The sequence below is a fragment of the Dermacentor andersoni genome, chromosome 7 (genome assembly GCF_023375885.2).
Source record: "Dermacentor andersoni chromosome 7, qqDerAnde1_hic_scaffold, whole genome shotgun sequence".
NCBI lineage: Eukaryota > Metazoa > Arthropoda > Arachnida > Ixodida > Ixodidae > Dermacentor > Dermacentor andersoni.
Genome location: NC_092820.1, coordinates 14,683,107 through 14,704,765, shown reverse-complemented (window position 1 = coordinate 14,704,765; position 21,659 = coordinate 14,683,107). Strand labels below are relative to the sequence as shown.

General features: G+C 47.8%; 1 protein-coding gene across 3 annotated transcripts in view; it reads right to left on the bottom strand.

Annotated features, from left to right (window-relative positions):
• LOC126535554 (tRNA:m(4)X modification enzyme TRM13 homolog) overlaps window positions 1-21,659 on the bottom strand; it is a 396,219-nt gene that overhangs the window by 282,791 nt on the left and 91,769 nt on the right. For 2 of the 3 annotated variants that reach the window (XM_050182382.3, XM_050182379.3), the window contains exon 4: window positions 13,329-13,394. The exons of the other annotated variant lie outside the window; for it this stretch is intronic. In XM_050182382.3, coding sequence (XP_050038339.1) covers window positions 13,329-13,394 — 66 coding nt within the window. The remainder of the gene's footprint in view (window positions 1-13,328; window positions 13,395-21,659) is intronic. 3 annotated transcript variants of the gene reach the window in all.

The following is a 21,659-nucleotide window of genomic DNA, read 5'->3' as shown; positions in this document are numbered from 1 at the left end:
CGATTCCACAATGTGTAGAAGCTGGCCTGAACGCAGATATAGAGACTGCTGAGCTTCATATTTTCTCTGATGCCATCTAGAAAGCCTATAGAGCTTGCATTTTCTTGAGGGCAGTCGACATCCTTGCCAAGACAGCCACGTCACTCGTAGCAGCCAAACCGTGAATAGCCCCAATAAATGTTCTAACACTGCCGAGACTAGAGCTCCTGGCAGCAGTCGTACGAGCAAGGCTAATGAAATATATAGGGTCGTCATGAGATTCAAGATTTCTGCCCTGTGTGATGCGGTCCAACTGCATGATTGTGTTGAGCTGGATCCGTGGGAAAGACGATGTGTCAGGCCAATTTGTCAAAAACAGTGACAGAGATTAGAGATGCCACAGGCCTGGAGACCTTGCACTACTGTCCAGGCGAGCACAATTTATACGACTTATTGACTTGCAGACTATATGCGAGAGCCTTGCAGGAGAGCAACTAGTGGAATGGCTCTAGATGGTTGGAACAGCCAAGGTCAGCATGGCTTAGAGAACCAGACGCAATCTAAACTTGACCAGGACTTCGAGCAAACTTATGACCTCGAGCAGGACTTCGACCAAACGTGTAAGCAGCACATGTGGAATTGATGAGTGGGCTTTAGGCGGAAGCCTTTGTCGTGAACCGAGGGGTTGCAGCCGAGCGCCAGAACCAGAGGACCACCGTAGCAGGCTCTTTGAACGAACTAGCGCAAGCCATGCTTGCGCCGCGAGCACGTGTTACCCGACCTTATTTTCGTCATATTTTGCAGTGCCGGCCGAGAGCGCCGACCGTTATCGTTCGTGCGTAGCGGCATCGGTGGGTGCTACAGGGCTACCCGCCCAGACGTAATGGAAAAATATACTCGTCGACAAAGTGAAGACGGTGCTGTCTTGGTTACATGCAGATCCGCGCATACACTGGCGAATCCGTGTAGAATTCCATAGAAGGTGTTCTGAGGTAGGCCGGTTTGAGGCGGTCTAATGAGACTACCTCTTTGTAACTATTTAATAGGATGGTGGCGGACTTCGGCATATTGTGGAGAACATGGTACGGCCAGTAGTTGGATGGTGTAAGAGATGCCTTTACAGCGTCTCATCTGAGAAAAACTTAGATACCTCTTTGTAACTATATTATAGGATGGTGGCGGACTTCGGCATCTTGTGGAGAACATGGTACGGCCAGTAGTTGGATGGTGTAAAAGATGCCTTTACAGCGCCTCATCTGAGAAAAACATAGGTCGAAGATGTAAAGTCCGGATGCAGAAAAATGCTGTGGTCCGAAGATCGAGGCAGGACGGGGCGCAGTAGCTGAATGCAGTCCTGTAGGCATTGAAGGTACTGCAGTGGCTGGAGCGAGGGGTTCGAAGGAATGAACAAGTCTCCAGGAAGCTGCAGGGCTGCACAATAGACAAGTTCTGCAGGAGAACAGCCAAAGTCACGAAGAAGGACCGTGCGTAGGGCCGAGAAGTATTATAGGAAAGTGGTCGACCCAGTGCTCTTTTCCAGGCACGCGTTCAATGCATGCTTGAGCCGGCGGTGGAGCCGCTCAACCATGCCGTTGGCACAGGTATGATATGCAGTGGTACGGCAATGTTTAGTGCGAAGCAGGCGGTAGAGGGAAGAAGAGGGTAGTGAAATTTCCGGCCGTGATCAGTGGTCACGATGCTGGGGCAGCCGAAGCCGGAAACCCATGTTGAAACGAAGGCTTTGGCAACCGTTTCCACAGTGATGTCAGGAGTGGGCACGGCTTCGCGCCAACGGGTGAAACGGTCTATCACCGTTAGAATGTACCGGCAGTCGTGAGAGGGAGGAAGTGGTCCAACCAAATCAAGTTGGATGTGGTGAAGGCGACAGCCAGGTGGCAAGACAGACTGAGTGGAAGTCTGCGTGCGGCAGGTCACTTTGGCAGTCTTGCATGCGAGGCACAAACTTGCCCACTGGCAAACATCGGTGTTAATGCTTGGCCAAGCACAAACAGGTGAAGAACGAACTGTAGATGGAGGGAACGGGGATGGTCACGCAGCGCTTGCAGCTCAGGGTCTTCTATCTGTACCTGAGCTAGACGTTCCCAGTCCATAATCAATGCCGAAGTGCCAAGGGAGGTGATGCGAGAGAGTGCACCAGTTGCCTCGTCCTTGACGCCTTTGATGTGCTGGATATTCGTAGTGAACTCCGATATATAGGCCAGTTGACGAAGTTCATGTACAACATACTTGGAAGAGTTCGTACTGAAGACATACACCGGAGGCTTATGATCTGTTAGAACATAAAATTGCTGGCCCTCCAAGAAGTACCGAAAGTGCTTGATGGTGGAGTAGATCGCGAACAGCTCGTGGCCAAAAACGCTGCAGCCAGTCTCGGCAGGTTGGAGCTTCCGAGAGAAGAAGCCCAGTAGACACCACTTGGAGTCGATTTGCTGCTGGACAACAGCACCGATGACCACACTGGAAGCATCCACCATGATGAAAGTACGCATGTTATTTCTTGGGTGGAAAACAAGCACCGAATCGGTGACGGCTTGTTTAGCGGCCCTGAAATCAGCTTGAGCTTTGTGAGACAAGGAAATCGAGGATGAGGAGCCCTTGGTCATGTGAAGAAGGTCAGTCAATGGGTGCAGCTCAGCGCAGTGCAGAATAAAGCATCGGGGGGAATTCACTTGGCCCAGGAACTAGCGCAGCTGGCATAAGGTAGTGGATGCTGGGAAGTCTTGCATGGCCTGGACGTGGGAGGGCAACAGACGAATTCCCAGTGCCAAGATGTGTGCGACGTAGGAACTTGAGCTCGGAAGACCCAACGACGCGTTTCTAGGGGTTGACAACCAGGCCTAATTCAAGCTCAAGGCATTTAAAGAGCTCCCGGAGGTGACGTTCATGATCTCGTGGATTGGAACTCACGACGAGGATGCCATCGATGTAAGCAAACACAACCAGGAGTCCGCGGGTTTTGTCGGCAATGAATCTTTGGAATGTTTGGGCTGCGTTGCGTAGCCCAAAGTGCATGTGCACACACACAAGCAAGCCGAAGGGTGTAGTAAAGGCAGCCTGCAGTATATCGGCAGGCTCAACGAGGCTTTGGTGATATGCCTTGAGAAGGTCCACTTTCCTAAAGACTTTGCATCCTTCAAAGTGGCCTGTGAAATCTTGAATGTGTGGAAGGGGATAGCTATCGCGGACCGTGTGAGCGTTGAGTGCCCGGTAGTTGCCACACCGACGCCAGTCGCCCGGTTCTTTTTTGGGCGCCAGATGAGGCAGGCAGGCCTAACTGCTGGACAAAGGGCGAATAATACCCAGATGGAGCAAGTGCTCGAAATCCCGTTTAGCAATGGCCAGACGCTCAGCAAAAAGGCGATGCGGACGAGTTGCGACAGGTGGACCACGCGTGACAACGTGGTGGGTTACACTGTACTTGGGTGGCTGATTTAAATTGCAGATCTTCAATCCCCTCAGAACATTCTTTGAGGATGCGAGCGTACAGGCATGGTAGAATCGGCGTGCTGATGCCAGTGGGAGTGACAGTCGACAGAACTTCAGGGATGGAGAACTGAGTCTTGCTGTCAATCAGGAAACGGTGGCGCATGCCGACGTCGAGGTCAAAATGGGTCAGAAAGTCGGCGCCCAAAATAAGCTGATTGATGTCGGCTATGATGAAGACCTACCGGAACGTGCGCCATAGCCCAAGGTCGAGAGTGAGGGACCATAAACCATACGTGGCAAAGGCGGTAGAGTTCGTCCCGCGAAGAGTAGAGTCAGGTGGCTTTGAAACGCGGTCACGCTTGGAGGACGGAAGTACGCTGACCTCGGCACCACTGTCTACGAGGAAGCGCAGGCCGGAAAAGGCATCCGGGTTGTAATCTGAGGTCACATGCTGCTGTCAGTGATCTCGCACTGCATTCCCAACCACTGGCATGGGGACTTGCACTGGCGGGCGCGGTGCTGGAAAGTCCAATGGTACCAGCAAATAGGTGAGCCTTGAGGACTATGCGAGTGGGGACTGCTCGGCGAAAAGGGCTGTAGCATGAGGAGCCACCAGGCTAGTCACGAGACGACGTCCGAAGGGCGTCAATCTAGGACACTTAAGTGGGCCATCAATGAAGACTCTGGTGTTGAGAGAGCGGCAACAGAAGTCACGTCGTGGACTCGATCAGCGAGCTGGGCGAGGTGGTCGAAGGTCAAATTTCCTGCAGCGGCCAAAACAAGGCGGGTGGACTGTGGCAAGCACTGCAGGGAGACTTCCTTCAACAGGGCACCATTCGCGTCAACACTGCTTGAGCCAAGGAGCCATCGCGCGCTATTGAGCAGCTGGGAAGGGCGGCAATCTCCAAGCTCCTCGGAGGTGAGCAGGTGCTGGAGGCGCGCACTCTCAGACGCTGTGGTGTGGTCCAAAATACTTTTCTTCAGTTGCTGGTACGGGGCGTCCCCCAAGGGGGCAGCGATGACGTGCGCCCCCTCGTGAGCAACCTCAGGACACATGTTAGCAAGTAAGCGGCGATACCGAGAAGTCCCTGGGGTGTAGATAGAAGGAGGCTTCTGCCTAGTTAAACCAAACCTGTGGGTCCTTGCACCAGAATATGGGCAGGCGAAGCTGCAGAGCTGCGATGTCTTGTGGGTGCAAGGTAGCGTCAGGCAGAAGGTTGTCTGAGGGCGGTAAGTTGCTGGGCTCGTAGTCTCATCTCGTAGTCCGGAGTTGCCAATGTCGCGAACTGAAGGGTTGCAGTGGCGCGCCAGAACCAGAGGACCAGCGTAGCAGGCTCTTAGAGCGGACTAGCACATGGCATGCCTGTGCCGTGAGCAAGCGCCGCCCAACTTTATTTTCCTCATCTGTTGCAGTGCTAACCGAGAGCACCTAGCGTTGTGACGATTTCTAGGTTGCAGAAGAGTGCTGCTGACATTATACTCGGATAATGCATTGGCCTTCAAATAGGCACCACAGAACCTTAGGAGACATATGGGATGTTGTGATAAGGTCTCCTTTTGCGTCATTTCTTGCCAAACATCGTGTCCAATGGAAGTTTATTGCATCAGGAGTGCCCTGGTGAGGAGGCTGGTGGGAGAGGTTGATCCTGTCTACGCAAAGTGCTTGGAAAGAGCTACCTGAATAGGGATAAGACTGAGACAGTACTACTTGAAGTGTCATTTAGAAGAGCTATGAATTGGGCTAATTGGTGTGCATTCATTTTTCTTGCGCTAAGTACTGTAAGACACAACGAGGACAAAACGAATACTGGATATGAAGCGGGCACGATGTCTTGATATGTAGTGTTCATACTGTCCGCATTGCATTTTACAGTACTTAGCGCAAGAAAAAGAACTGCTTGAAGTGGAAGCAGGGATCAGTTCACAAACCTTGACCTGTATGTAAACTGACACAACAGTACCTTACGAATATACCCAGCCCATTTTCTAATGACATTCATTGATTGCTAGTAGAGGAACACACAGGAGTATGAAACTCGGCGTGTGCAAGCAACAATGAACAACCTGACCAAGATGATGTACCGTCAGAAATTGCTTGACCACCTATGGATACGAAGGATCTGAAAAGAGTCCTCGAGCTGCGTTCACTGCATCGCTACCCATCAGGTGTCAGCATTGACGTAAGGGTGGATCATGTAGCTCTTGTCAAAACAGCACGACATTTCAAGTTCTATTTGTCCCCTTGGACGGGCTGTGGAAAGTTTTCTGGTCAAGACATAGACATTTGTCTATGCATAGTAGTTCCGGCATGTAAAAAAAGAATAAACATGCTCAAGCTAGAATTGTGCAAAAGTATGAAGAAGCTAAGAACATAAAAGAAGATGGCTCGGTGTCTGAATTCTCATATCGGCTCATAGCTTTATTATACTGAACATGTGAGCCAAGTCTTTCTAACATCTTTATACTTGAAAAAAGCAAAGATACCTTGGCATGTGATTTAAAGGAACTGCCAACCAGTTTTCACGGTACCCATTTTTCGTTAGTACACTGGAAAGCTTACCGGTCAGCGTGTGTAATCATGAAGTCGTAATGCGGAAAACACTGTAGAATATTTTTATGACAATTTATAGATCTGTAGTGACGATGTAGTTGTTCACTGGGAGCATGCTGAAGATGGTAAAAGGTGAGCATGATAGCGACTATACGCCGACTTTAGTGGGAGGCAGACGACAAGTGTGACCGTAGATACGAGAAGTATTACTATATGTATCAACCGATGTTCCTGCGATTGACGTTCCTGAAATGTTAAAGTATTTCTGTGATAATAGCTTCATGTTTCTGTGGTTTCCTGTTCAAATGCTTTGGTATTTACCCAGTCAAAACGAAACCAATCGGATCGAAAATGAAATGACGCTTTCACACGTGATATGCAGTTCAGCGTGTTGCCGTAGCCATGCATGCGCTTTTCATTTCTCAAGCATAGAACAAAGCGCTATAGTCTAATACGTATTTACTCAAATTTAGGCCGAACCCGATTCTAGGCCGACCCTCGAATGTCCGAAGCCAAAAAAAAAATATACAAAGCTTAGCTTCAATGTAGGCCGAAGAAAAAAGAGAGGGCAACGTTCACAAAATGAAAACAGCATTTATTTAACATGAGCATGTCGAGCTCACTCTACGTGATCATTGCTGCTAGCCTCGTATGCTTGCGGATGCATGTAAAGCCCAGACCCCACGTACACTTGCGGACGTGCACAAGCTCGCGTCCGCGCGGCTACGCATGCGCAGACGGTGTGGCATGGCTCGTACGCGTCGAAACGCAGGCTGATCTCGGGGAACAGTTGCTCTCTGTTATCGCGCGCTTGGGCTGCCTCGCGTCGGAGCGCCTGCTATGCATCTACGATGCGGAACATTCAACTCTCAGTGTAGCAGATTTATATCATGCAAGAAAGAGCTTTTTCCTTTTTGTGCTGATCTAACAGCTATTAAAATATAACAATTACGTTTATAGATATCGAAGCATTTCGAAACACTGTCAATAACAAAGTACAAAGCGGCATCTGCCAAGGTGTCTGTGAGTAAGCCCAGTGAGAGCGCGTTGTCGCGCGTCCTTGTGGATGCAAATCGCCATTCCTCGCGAGGCGTGGCAGACACTAGGCGCGCGTCATGAAGCGTCCGTGTGGTCTCGGCTCAAGCTTGCGTCCGCGTGCCCACACATGCGCAGACAGTGCTGCACGACGCGTGCGCCTCGAAACGTGACGGCATCTCGGTGAACAACTTCCCTCTGTTATCGCGCACTCATCTTCCTTATCGCTGTCATCTCCTCGTTGTGGCAAATGCAAAGAGCGTCTCCTGTTGCCCCCTCCAACGATACCTCTGCAGCTAGCACAACTTTTGAATTGAAAGCGGCACTGCAGTGGCATCACCTGTTTGATGCCGCACGCCGATACGACACAGGTAAAACTGGCAACGTCACTCAACGACTTCAGTTGGCTACTGGGGCGGCTATAGTGCCTGCGATATTGACTGTTATAGATGGTGCTAGCTATGCACCACATTTATCATTATGACTTACAAACTAGAACATTTTTTTAAATCCTCGAATTTAAGCCGACCTTAGAGTTGGGTATATGATTATTGCAAAAAAACTATCAGCCTAGATTCAAATAAATAGGGTAATATACCAACTGCAATCTTAAGCAATAATTATGCTGCACTTAATAACAGCTAACTTACGTACAGTAATCTCATAGCAATACATCCAAAGTACCAACATTTCAGCGCCAGGCCTCGCCACTTACTGGTTTTTGAGACTTCGTATGGAAACTTAAAATTATAATTTCTACTTAAATCGCGAGCAGTATGCTGGATTCTATCACTATAAATAATGGTCATTTCATTTCCATCAACATCACACAACACATTCTGGCCAGTTGCCAAGTCTCTTTAAGGAAACCATATTACTCTAGAAAGAAACAAGATACGTGGTAAGTGGCTATGGTGTTGGGCTGCTGAGCACGAGATCGCGGAATCGAATCCCGGCCACGGTGGCCGCATTTCGATGGGGGCGAAATGCGAAAACACCCGTGTATCTAGATTTAGGGGCGCGTTAAAGAACCCCAGGTGGTCGAAATTGCCGGAGTCCTCCACTACAGCGTGCCGCATAATCAGAAAGTGGTTTTGGCACGTCAAACTTAATGATTTAATTCATTTGTACAAGTTCTTTATACATTTTTACGTGATTTTATATATCAAAGTCTGGCTATATCGAGCTATTTCGCGATCACCGCGCTGTACGATATATCGAGGTTAGATTGTATCACTAACCCTCAAAGAAAGTGCTTCAGCCCCGTAACATCAGCAAGAGTGGGTACCGCTCGTTAAACAATGACAAAGGGAGTAGCGCCACTTCCTATACGCCTCGTGCACCGCCTATAGAGGCGCCACTGATAGCCACCTAGCGGGCGCTTCCAACAGTATGCACGGGAGCAGTAGCAGACAACAACCCTTTGCAGCAAGGATGGCTTAAGTTCGCTGCTGCGATTTCTCCTTTGTTCGGGTGGCAGGCTGCTGCTTCTGCGGTGAAAGCTGTAGGGAAGACGCTGACCTCTGTGGGAGCGGGTATGAACACGATGTTACCGGTGTTTGGGACAACATGGTCCACATACGTGCCAGGTGCATCCCACAGCCAAAACCCATGAAACCAATTTACATGAAGTACAGCTCATGTTAACTAGCCGATAAATTTTGTTAAGTAATGCGATCTCTCGATTGTTTTTTTTAATTATATCTTTTCCGTAATGCTGCTTTTGTACCTCAATAATCAGCACCCCGTCGTTAGTGCTGACTTATATAAAACAATTCCACACGGTGTGATGTCTGCATATGCCGTTGTGATTTTTCCGCCGATGAATACATGCGACATCGCCGAATAAGTGCAGTCGAAGTCGCCTCAAGAAGAGTAATTGCGAATTTATTGATGGAAACGCGTACACTAGTCAACGAAGTCACCAAACGCACGGGTTAATAAAAGCGCGTGTTAGTGCTGTACCGCCGATGCTATTTTTGCATACGCCGATGAACTGCCGTTTCCGCTGCAGTTTTACAATTTTAAATTCTCCAAGGGAGCTGCTTAGAAACGTACAAAGCTAAAGTCTGACTAACTTTTCAGTACTTTTTTTATGTTACTAGAGAGAGGTGCCACATGACATATTTAAAGGCAGAGCAGCGCCAGACAAAGTAGATGAGCGCTGGCGGCAAGGCCGGGTCTAGTCGTCTGCAGCGTAAGCATAATAAGAAAGAATTCAGTTGAGTACAAAATTCACATGCAATATGGACTACGTTGTAAAACAAACAAATCACTTGGCGTGTTAAGTCTGCTCAGGCAGCATCTAGGTGTGATGACAAACTATATAAGATGCCCCCGGGCGAAAAAAAGCACTTCCTTGGTATAATTCCGATAAGACATAGCGTGATTTATGCCCTTTACAAACGAGGCAGGGTGAAAACCTCGCAGCTCAAAAGAATCAACAAAAGTTATGCATGGAGCAACTAGCAACAGTTAAACATGCGCGAAGCCACGCATAATATAGACGTAAAAACATGAAGTGCGCGAAAGCTGGTGCGAGGATCTACCGGGCCACATAAAACCAACAATTTCAGTTCTTGCAAACTTCAGTAGCTTTAAGATACAACACAATGCTCTGGTGCAGTCGTGCTGCCTAGCTGCCACAACGCGGTAAGGAAGCGGAAAACAATATAAGTGACAAACGGCATTCCGAACTTTAGCGAAATGCCTTTAAAGCGCACGCTGCACTGCAGACGAACTTCGTCGCTTACGCGTCTAACTATGATCGAGTGGAAAAACCGACGAGACAAAGGAAAGGATGAGAACAAGAAATTTTCCCCCGAAGCAACGATCCATTTTTTCTACCGTTGCTCCCGCTGATGAGGCTTTGCGGGGAACGATTAGAACCGTATCGTCGGCACGTTTTCGCCGGTATTTGAGCACCCCACCCTGCAACAATTCTTCTTCGACATTCCTTGAAGCTTTGGCCACCACACACATGCGAAGAGTGTTGCCTATTTTTCTCTCAGAACGTGGATAACACAGAGAAGCACTATCAACGACACAACAAACTACGGCGCGCGGCTGGCTCCTCTCCCGTGTGTTGTGCGCAAGGCCGCCACCAGTGGCGCGTCCGTCGGCGCGCACTATGCGTATAGTATCTACACAGTATCTATACATCTACTCCAACTGGCGCGGAATCTTATGCACACTCTATGGCCAACCTGTCAATAAGTGAATGTGCACGCATTTGAATATAAGGGCACCACATACGCACAATAAATGACGGACTATGCCGAAAGTGCACGAATGGTCAAAGCTGAATTTTTCGTGATGGTCCCGAAGAGTACGCGAGTTACTAGCGATAATACATTTTTGCTACAAGGTATTACCATATTTAATCGCATAGTGCTCACACTTCTTAAAGAAAATTGACGTAAATTTAGGGGTGCAGTCATTACGGGGATTAGATTGTCCATGAAAAACAAAAATTTTCATCTCGCATTTGCTGCGGGGTAAGAACAGGTCAACAAACAGGCGGCTGCCGCTGTAACAGTGCAGGAACCCAAAACAAATATCGCAGCCGGTGGAGCAAGCACAACGTGCCGAACACGCTTCTTTTTCTTTTCATGAGTACATTATGTGCATTGAAACAGTTTGTTCCGTATCATTAATGAATATTATTGTTATTATCGGCAAGTTTGCGGCAATAACGTAGCCATGTCCACTTTGAGGGCACAGAAACAGAGATGGGCACGCTTAGCTGCCAGTGACATAGAAACACATGGTGGGCATGCTGGGAAAACTGCGCAATTTGTCTTCACTACTATCCAAATACGGCACGTTTCTGCTAAATGTGGGCGAATATCTCAGCTGTGTTACAAGCGTCGGCGTATGAATAGGGTACACTTCTAACGTATCAATGTAAACGTGGCTACTATCGTTGCCGCTCGCCATTTGCTGCGTGCCTATGAGTGCAGATGAGAGGTATCGAAAGGCGCCTTTTATGCTGTTCTTGCTGTATAAGGCCTACAAAAAATAAAGCCAAGGCAATTTGGTCGTAGATTTTTTTTTATTTCATGGATGCGGAAAGTAATGAAAGGAACGAAATACGGCACCTCCTTAAGGATCTGGTGCGTGCAGACTCTTTGGTATGTCTTGAAGAGTCATTCGCGTAGCATTCGACAGCATTCGACAGATGGTAAGCATGATCATCATTAGCTAGACTTGGCACAAGACATATCGCTACGGCAAGTTCAGGGTGCGATCATTACACGGGAAAGAAAAAAAAATCAAATCTTTACGACAAAATTCAGGAGTACGATCATTACGCGAGTGCGATCATTGTGCAAGTAAATACGGTACAATGTACAACATGGCTATGTGTCATGCCTTGCGCGCAGCAAGAACAAATCTGTTGGAAACGAGCACACCCGCGAGTTATTAGGCAGAAATAATGAAATAGTGCCTGCACCAAGAAAATTTATTGAATCAGAAATGTGACAAGCCGCTGCTTCAAAATATTTGCTAAATAAAGATCGAAGAGCAAAACATACTAATCTAATCCTCATTCAATTCATGAGCGGAAAGTTTGGGTAACTCAGAATTGGGGAGATAAATTTAGCCTCGCTTTTGAAACAGGCACAATATACACTACTCGTGCTGTTTGGACATGGCTTAACCAGCTTCCAATGCGTTTTTACATGTTCTCTGAAGCTGTGGCCAAAGCTTCGTATCGTCCACCCAGTCACCGCCTGCAATATATCCTGAAACAGAGGTTTGCTAAGCCACACCGGCGTTATACACACCCATTGTAAACGCGAAGGCAATGGAGGCAGTTGAGGCAAGCTATGGATGCGTCACCACGTGATCAAACATGGCAGCGCCCAAGGGATCGCCGCCAAAAGGGTAAATACGTTTTTTTTTTTTTTAAATTCCAAGTATTTGATAAGGGGTCTTCGTCGGTGCGCAACTGTGCGTGCACATGATGGTGGCATCTTATAAAAAAGCCTGTGTACCTGTCGGAACCAAGTTAGTCGGGAGTGATGTTCTTTGCTGTCCGGTTATTTCCTTCATAGTTCTAGCGTCATTTTCAAATGCAAGAAAGTATGAATTCATTGTAAAGCATCAGACTGCACACACGTTTCCGTAGATGTGGTTAGTTTAATTATTTTTGCCAAGGAATTCTCGGTTTGTCCACAAAGGCATAATGGTCATTAATAGAGACGGCCGATTTTGGAAGGGAATTTTTCTTTAATAACAAGTTTAAGAAAAGAGAAGCGCCTGAGATCCAGGCGTGCCAAACTGGGGCTAATCCTTGTTGTTGTGATCAATGCGTGAAAATATAATGTGTTCTGCGTTAATTAATGATGGTGTATAGTTAGGCTGCGGTAAATTAAAAAAAGCTGTTATGCTAGAAATTTTTCTTCTAATTTCTAGTGATGGCAGATTGATACTAATCTTATTATTAAGATCCATACTATTCCTATATACTCAGACAAGACTGTCTGAATATATATGGTATGTGTTTAATTCTACCCAGTGGCAGATAAATTTTCAAGGACTTTTTGTTGTTGAGGAGCAGCACATAAGCAGTGATTCAAGTTGGTGTCAAAGTTAATTGAAGAGTGAAACATACCTAGTGACCCAAGTAGGCATGAAAGACATTAACTGAAAAAAAAAAAACACATACCAGTATACCATACACAGAAGCCTATCTTTTCGAACGGCTGGTTATGAAACCGGTTGCCTCAACACATAGCCCATTGACTACCCAGTGAACCAAGTTGGCGGGAAAACAATTAGAAATGTAAAAACAAACATGCCAGAAACCACGTTGGGTATCCTAAAGATGCTTTAATCGCATTAAAAATGTGCAATGTCTCAGTTCAGTTCCAAATCATGTAAAACTTGTTTCTTTTTTTCGTTTTCAATTTGGCTCAATACCATGGTCCTACAACTACACCTGAGCACACTCTCACATGCACCACCCCACCAGAAACACAGTTTGCGCCCCGACCGTAACCAAGGGAGGTCGACGCAGCTCACTAGTGGCGCTGAACTCAACCGCTACCGAGCCACATTCACATGCAACAAATGCTAAGAAATCTATGCCCACTGCAAAAACAATTAAGGCATCATTTTGCATCATGTGAAGGCAGGCCCTACTTCCAAGTTGGAAATAGCACCTTGTCTGTCTTCTTTTTGTAGTCCCTGTCTATGTGCGCTTGACCTGCCTTAAGGAAAATGATGCCATACCAACTAGCTGGGATTCAGACCTTTGTTCAATGAAGGCACACAACCGTAAGACCAGACTCATAAAATAAATAAATACCTTCACAGGCAAAGAGACACCAGAGAGGACAGGAGTTCCTGAGTTGATGTTCCTGATGAAGAACTCCTGAAACGCATTTTGAACAAATGTATGAGCGATTTCATACCGGAACAAATATGGGAAGGCAATAGCCCCTATTTAGTAATAGGATTTGCGCTGCTTAATTCAGAGACCCAGGAAGACAAAAGGTTATGTCTGTTTGTAGTCTTTTTTTTTTTTCTATGTTTGTAAGTCAGAGCTAATTTCAGAGGTTAAAGACCTCAAAGACAAGCTACGAATGACATAACAAACATTAACAACCGTAAGCCAATACCTAACCGATTTGGAAAACCACAACCAAAGCATTCTATCAAATAAAACATAGTGACAGCCTGCAGGCAGATACCGCCGCAAACAGCTGGTTTGGTATGCAGCCTTGAAGCCCGCTTAGTTGACGCCACAAATCACTCACGCAGCAACAACCTTATATTTTGACGTAGTAGTTCTGTGGAAACCCGCAAGGTGGAGAGAAGTAATGAATAAAGGGAAAATCAGACATCCACCCGTTCGTAGCAATTGCTACAAAGGAAACCCATACGGGTTTCCTTAGTATGAGGCTTTTCCTTTGAGGAATCCGTATGGATTTCCTTTGTAGCAATTGCTACAAACGGGTGGATGTCTGATTCCCCCCCCCCCCTTTAACCTTATATTTTACGGCATACGTGAAACCAACACAAAAGAAATGTTCGCCCAGTCTAAACAACTAATTATTCACCTCTGTCGCAGCGACTTAACTACCAACACAGATTGTGCAGACTATCTACGTAAATTCTCCCAGAACTGATGCCAGCCTATTAAAGTTCGCTTTTCATTAAACTAAATGTGCAGTTTTTTTCCATGGTCGTAAATTGAAGGGAACCAGCTACAGCGTGAGCAAAGCTTTTTCCAGTGCAGCCAGCATCGTACAAAAACACCTTGCATTTGCAAAGTCAAAATCGGTTCCATTTTCCCTTTGATTCAACACTCTTCGTCGAATCCCAGCATTAAACATCTGATGCATCATCTCAAACGCTAAAAGAATCCACCACATAGCAATCCTCTGGGAAACCGAAAATGCTCTTTCATACGAATGCCACCCCTTCAAATGAACTTTCATTTTAGTCATGTTTACAAACACATGTAGCTTCTTGCCGAAACAAGGAATCATATCTAATCGTTTTCTCATCCATTAGTAACAAATTAATTTGAAACTAACTTCAAGAACAAAAGCATTAATGACAATTGCAGCCTCTACAAAACTAAAATGAATAAGCTTGTAAATAAACATACTCCTAAAATTACTTTCTGCGCTAACTCTCAAAATCCACGGTTCACAATATCACTAAAAAAGTGAGAAAATAAAAAGTGGCTTTATCGTGCTGCGAAACTAAAAGGCAATGCATCTAGGTGGGCTAAATACTATGCCACTGAAAACACTTACTTGGAAGGAATTAACTGGGCCAAATATTGATTCTTTCATTTTGATCTGCCTAAACTATTAGAAAATAATCCGAAGTCTTGAGGAGTAATAAACCTTCACAATACCGGTACTATATGTATCACTACCAAATTCAGTGACGTTTTATCTGGAGCGGAATGTGCTGATACATATAATTGTACCTTTTCATCTGTTAATACCGTAGAGAGTGATGCACAATATTCTTCTTTATTCCATTCCATTCAACCACAAATTTCACCTATTGTGTTCTTTGCCTGTGGCATAGCACCTCAGATGAAAAATATTAAACTCTCCTCATCATCTGGTACAGTGGATATTACCTCAAAGTTCCTAAAAAACACTAAATGTATTTCTCCTCTCTATCCACATTTATTATACTCACTCTCTTGCTACTGCCAGCTTACCCGAGGACTGGAAAGCGAGAGAGGTCTCGTGTATAAAAACCGAAGTGCTTGACCAGCAGATGAGATTTTCGCCGATCGCCGACTGTGTTCACCACTGTCATTGCTGATTGAGTGTCGCCTATTTTTGAGGGCACAGGTTTGCCCAATAAAACACTAGTTTCATCACTCACCATTTAACTGCTTTGTTCACCATCGATACCACGTGACATCTGGTGAAGGCGCTTTTCGTTCATGTACCGGACGCCCCACAAAACCCGGGGGGTGTCCAAGCCCGGACCGCAAAGACAACACCAACCTCGTCCCAGACCATCAAGCCAGCCGCCGGCTACAACAGCTTCCCCAGAGCACGGACTTATACATAAGACGACCAAGAAGATTGTGGCCAAAAAAGTCCCAATGGCAGTCGTAGCGTCCCCCATTGTTCTGCAACAGCCCAGGGAGCCACCGACTTTCCACGGATCATCGTTTGAGGACCCGGAAAACTGGCTGGAAACATATGAAAGGAATGCTGCTTTCAACAACTGTAACTCCAACGACAAGCTGCGGCACATGTATTTCACCTTAGAAAATGCCACCAGGGTGTGGTTTGAAAACCGGGAATCGACCCTGATTGCATGGGACCTGTTCCGCCACGGCTTCCTGCAGACCTTCATGAGCGTTCTGCACAAATAGCGAGCCCAAGCTCTCCTGAAAAACCGCATGCAGCTGCCGAACAAAAACATCGCAATTTTTTCGGAGAAAATGACTCGCCTCTTCCGTCATGCCGACAACGACATGTCTGAAGCAAAGAAAGTTCAGTTCTTGATGCAGGGTGTCAAAGAACAAATATTCACCGGATTGATACACAACCCACCCAAGATTGTCGCTGAATTTGTTTTGGAGGCCACAACGATCGAGAAGACGCTTGAAATGCGCACCAGGCAATACAACCACCGTCTGCTGACACCGAACTGCGCCAAAGCTCAAGCACTAGGCGCTGATGACCTGCGCGAGATAATAAGAGCGGTCATACGGGAAGAGCTGCAGAAGTTGTGCCCCAGGTCGCTGCCCAAGTGGCCTCAATTGCGGACATAGTAAAAGAAGAGCTTCACCGATCACTATAACTACCAGAAGTTCCGGCATCAGCACAACCCAAGCAGGCAGCGATGACTTAGCCGCCTTCACCCGCCATCCAGGTCCCCTCGGCGACCACGCCAGGCCCCATAATGCCGACTTTCCGTCGGCCACTGCCGCGGCTGCCATCATGCCCACACATCACCCAGCGCAGCTACCTGATGAAGACGGACATTTGCCGTACCCCCTACCACCACCCGCACTGCTACCACTGTGGGGAAGCCGGGCATGTCTACTGCCGATGCCCCTACCACAAAATCGAACGAGGGATCGCCGTCAACACTCCGCGCCCGCAGCAAGGTGCATGCCCTCGCGATATCACCGACTACGTCGCCGCCACTCAGTGTTCTTGATGACCATCCCGTTAGCAGTCACCAGGCCGCTACCTGCCGCCACAACACCAACCATGCACTGGCCCAGCCTGGGACCGGTCTGCGAACCCATGTCCGGAAAATTAAAAGCAGCAACCGATGGAGGTGCGGTTGCTGTTCGTTGAGCTGACGAAGATCCTGCACTGCCAACGAAGACACCTAAAAGTCCATTTCGACAACATCACAACGAGACGCCGCTATCCCCACTAAGCCCAGAAGCAAAGAATACGCTAGCAGCAGAATACCTAACGACGCGACGTTCTAACGACCTAATACCTAACGACGCGACGTTCTAACGACCGACGCCAAGACCTAACACGGAACAAAAAACTACCGACCTCGGCGTAATTTTCGATGGCCACGCAGTCACTGCCTTAGAGAACACAAGAGCTGACTACTCCGTGATGAGTGGACCCCTTGCCGGCCAGTTGTAGAAAGTTAAGACGGCATAGGAAAGCCCTCAAATCCAGACAGCTGGAGGACACCTGATAACACCGACTGGAATCTGCACAGCCAGAATTACCGTTATTGACCGCACCTACCCTGCCGCCTTCGTTATCCTCAAACCGTGTTCACGAGATGTAATTCTCGGCAGGGACTTCCTGAACCAACACGACGCAGTCATCGACCTGAAGTCGAAGTCTATATCGCTATCCAAAGATCAAGCGATACCGCAGGAGAGCTCTCGTAGTCACCGTGCCTTGAGTGCGCTCGAAAATCTAGTCAGCATCCCACCCCGCTACAGCATTGGCATTTCCGTCAGCACCGAAACACCTGCATACGTAGAAGGCGTGATCGAGGGTGACCAATGTCTACTGCTCGAACGTGAAATTTGCGTCGCAAGAGAAATTGCGCGAATGCACGGAGAAAAAATGAAAGCATTGCTGACAAACTTCAGCCAGGAGTTCATGCACATCAACAAGGGCACGACAATCACATACACACAGAAAATTCTGGAAACCAGCAATGCGTTTGTCCTCTCGGATCCCGCCGCATCTACCTCGACGACCATAGTTCCCGAATCAGACTTCGACATAAATTTAGGTCTCCCCATCAGTAAGCAGGAACAGCTCAAAGGTATTCTTCGGCGAAACAAAAGACTGCTTTCTGACGTCATCGAGGCTTCGACAAGCACCAATTGCAAAGCATCGCATAATGATCAAAGAATGTGCTCGACAACTCCGCCAGAGCCCATACCGAGTTTCAACGCGAGAACGTGATTCTATAAGGCAACAAGTCGACGAAATGCTGCGCGACAACATCTAATCGTCAAAAAGCTCATGGGCATCTCCTGTAGTACTGAAGAAAAAGGGCGGAGCCCTACGTTCCTGCGTCGATTATCGTCGATTGAAGAAGATTACGAAGAAAGACGTATACCCCCTTCCATGGATAGACGACGCATTGCATAGGCTCTGCAACGCTAAATACTTCTTGTCGATGGATCTCAAGACTGGCTACTGGCAAATAAAAGTTGACGAGCGGGATCGCGAAAACACTGCCTTCATTACGCCAGACGGCCTCTATGAGTTCAAGGTCATGCCATTGGGACTGTGCTCGGCGCCTGCAACGTTTCAGCCTGTGATGGACACGGTGTTAGGAGGGCTGAAGTGGCAGACCTGCCTCGACTACTTGGATGACGTCATCGTCTTTTCTGCGAGTTTCGACAGGCACTCGAGATGCTTGAAACAGTGCTAAAGACAACCAAGTCTTTGGGACTCACTTTGCATATCATATCGGACAGCTTCCCCAGGCACAGACACGGAACCACTAGAGAAACTGAAAGAACGATACATAGGACCACCACTAAACACAGACGCTCCAAACGAGATGCGACCATACCTTGGAGAGGCGAATTCCAAATTAGGTTAACCTTTCACATATGCAGAAGTCCTTGAGGCAGCTGAAGCAGCCACCAAAAACTCGGCTCCTGGCCCTGATGTCATCACAAACGCGATGCTTCGGAACCTGGACGCTAGAGTCCTGACTAAAATCACAGAACTGTTCAATGGCGAGAGCTTGCTCAAAGGCCAATTGCCTCCGGAATGGAAACACGCTAAAATTATCATGATCCCCAAACCTAAAAAGACTCCCTCAATAGGCGCTCTGAGGCCCATTTCTCTCACGTCCTGCCTGGGTAAACTGTACGAACTAGTACAAATAAGACTGCAGCGGTACCTTGAAGAAATAAGATGGCTTCCAAACACCATGATAGGGTTCCGTACGGGGCTATCCTGTCAAGACGCATTCTTACTAATCAGAGAAGTTATAGCTAACATCGCCCGCGGAGAGGAAAGACTAGTGCTCGCACTAGACCTCGAGGGAGCATTTGATAACGTTTCGCACAAAACTATATTGGAGGAACTCGGATTGACGGGATGCGGAGAAAGAACGTACATTTATGTGCGGGCTTCTTTCACCAACCGCACCGCCACCATAGAAATCGGTCAAATCGCTTCCCAAAAGTTCAATATGCCCAGTAGAGGAACACCCAAGGGGCAATAATCTCACCTTCGCTGTTCAATATAGCGATGTGCCGCCTGGCGCTACAGCTGGACCACATCCCCGATTTGGCTTACACACTGTACGTGGACGACATAACGCTGTGGACAGCAAGGGGCTCTCTGGGACACAAAGAACAAGTACTACAACAAGCAGCCGAAGCAGTAGACAAATTCTCGAGGAGCAGTGGCCTCAAATGTGCCCCCGAAGAATCGCCGGTCATTCAGAGTACACTTGAGGGGCTACATATCCAACGGATCTGTCACCATCGTTGTGGAAGGACACACGGTCCAAGAAGTTAAGGCGATGCGGATCATAGGTTTCTGGGTCCCAAGTAGCGGGAACGCATCCTACACCTTCAAAACATTAAACACCACCGCAAATAATATTGCGCAAATGATCGGTCGCATAACATAGGAAAGTGGGCATGCAAGAACACGACACGCTGAGGCTCGTGCAAGCACTAGTGATAATCCGAGTCACCTACGGCCTGCCCTACCACTTCCTTAGTCGCGAGGAGGAAAGGCAGGTCGACATCATAATAAGATCAGCATACAAAGCGGCCCTCGGACTACCCAAGGGGACGTCCACAGATCGCCTGCTAGCCTTAGGAGTACACAACACATTCGAAGAACTAAAACAAGCCAGACTAGTCTCCCAGAGGGAACGATTGAGCTACACTCACGCAGGACGGGCCCTACTGACTAGGGCACGTATTTCCCCACACCCAGCGAACACGTATTACCACTACCAGCCTCAACACGAGCTCAAATAACAGTGCCCCCATACCCAAAAACATGCACCCTGAATACAATAAAGCAAGGCGAATAGCACGCGCACAACATATTAGAACAATGTATGAAAATAATCTCACGTACAACACGATATACACGGACGCAGCTGTGTATTCGAATGTACACTCGAACGCCAGTGATGCCCAAAAGAACATCAGGAGGTACGCAGTGGCAATCGTCGACACGAAAGCACAGCAACAATTTACGGCATCCGTCAAGGCAGGTACTCCGGCGGCTGCTAAAAGTTTCGCCGTGGCAATGGCCCTCGCTCACGCGGAACGCACGCAAAACAGCGTCACCATAATAACAGACTCACAAGAAGCATGTTGCCTTTTTCTCAGGGGCCACATGACCAAAACATGTCACTCAATAATACCGACGAAATTCGCCCATCATCACAGGATCCTATGATGTCCAGGTCATACAGGCCTTGAGGGGAACGAAATGGCTGATTCGCTAGCCCGAGGTATTATTAACTGGGCCGACTCGACTGGGACGGTCCCAGGTAGCCACTGTAATGACACCAATCCAACAAATGCCCGGCAGATTCTCGCTCATCAGCGTGCAACCAGAAAAAAATACCCTCCCCCTCACCCACAACTCAGTGGAGAGGAAGCAGCCAGCTGGCGCAAAATTCAGACTCGGGTATTCCCCCCCCCTCTTCCCTTAAATTACAGAATACCATGTTCCCCGTGCACTCGCTTCAGGCCCGACTGCCCGTGGTGTGGAGGCATACCAACACTACAACACATTACTTGGGATTGTGAATCACACCCGTTTGATAAAACAACACACGATGTAGCAATGGGAGGCAGAGCTAACCAGCTGAGACCTGCCGGGACAACAATCCTTCATAAGACAGGTCAAGCGGGTGACCGAGGCCAGCGGGGCCTGGGACTAAAGGGTCTCCGACCACTGCACGTAAATCGTTTAAATCAATAAATGTTTCTCTCCCCCTTAGGACTCACTTTGAAAACGGAAACGTGTCACTTTGCGTACGAAGAGCTGCTGTTCTTGGGACACGTCATTAGGAAGTCTGGAGTACGCCACGACCAGGAGAAGACAGGTGCCATTGTAAAGTTCCAGCGGCCCGTCGACAAGACTACTGAAGGCGCTTTGTCGAGGACTTCTCATGCATTGCTGCACCGCTGACACATGTAACTAAATGAGATGTCGAGTTCAAGTGGGAAACGCTGCAAGCTGACGCATTTCAAGAACTCAAACGATGCATGCAGGCACCACCGGTACTTGCGCAATTCGAAGAAGACGCCAATACGGGAATCCACACTGATGCCAGTAGCCTAGGCCTCAGTGCCGTCCTAGTCCAAAAATGGACTTGAAGGCATCATAGCTTACGCTAGCCGGTCGCTGTCAAAAACAGACGGCAATTGTTCTAGAACCGAAAAATAATGCCTTCCCATCACATGGGCTTCAGCGAAATTTCGCCCTCACCTATATGGCAGACCGTTCAAAGCCATAAGCGGCCATCACGCCTTGTGTTGGCTAGCGACCTTAGAGGACCCGTCAGGATGCCTCGCACGGTGGAGCCTCAGAGTGCAAGAATATGACGTCACTGTAATTTACAAATCAGGACGAAAACACTGATGCCGACTGCATGTCTTGCGCTCCCGTGGACCCGCCGCCCAAGATGACCAAGACGACGATGCCTTTTT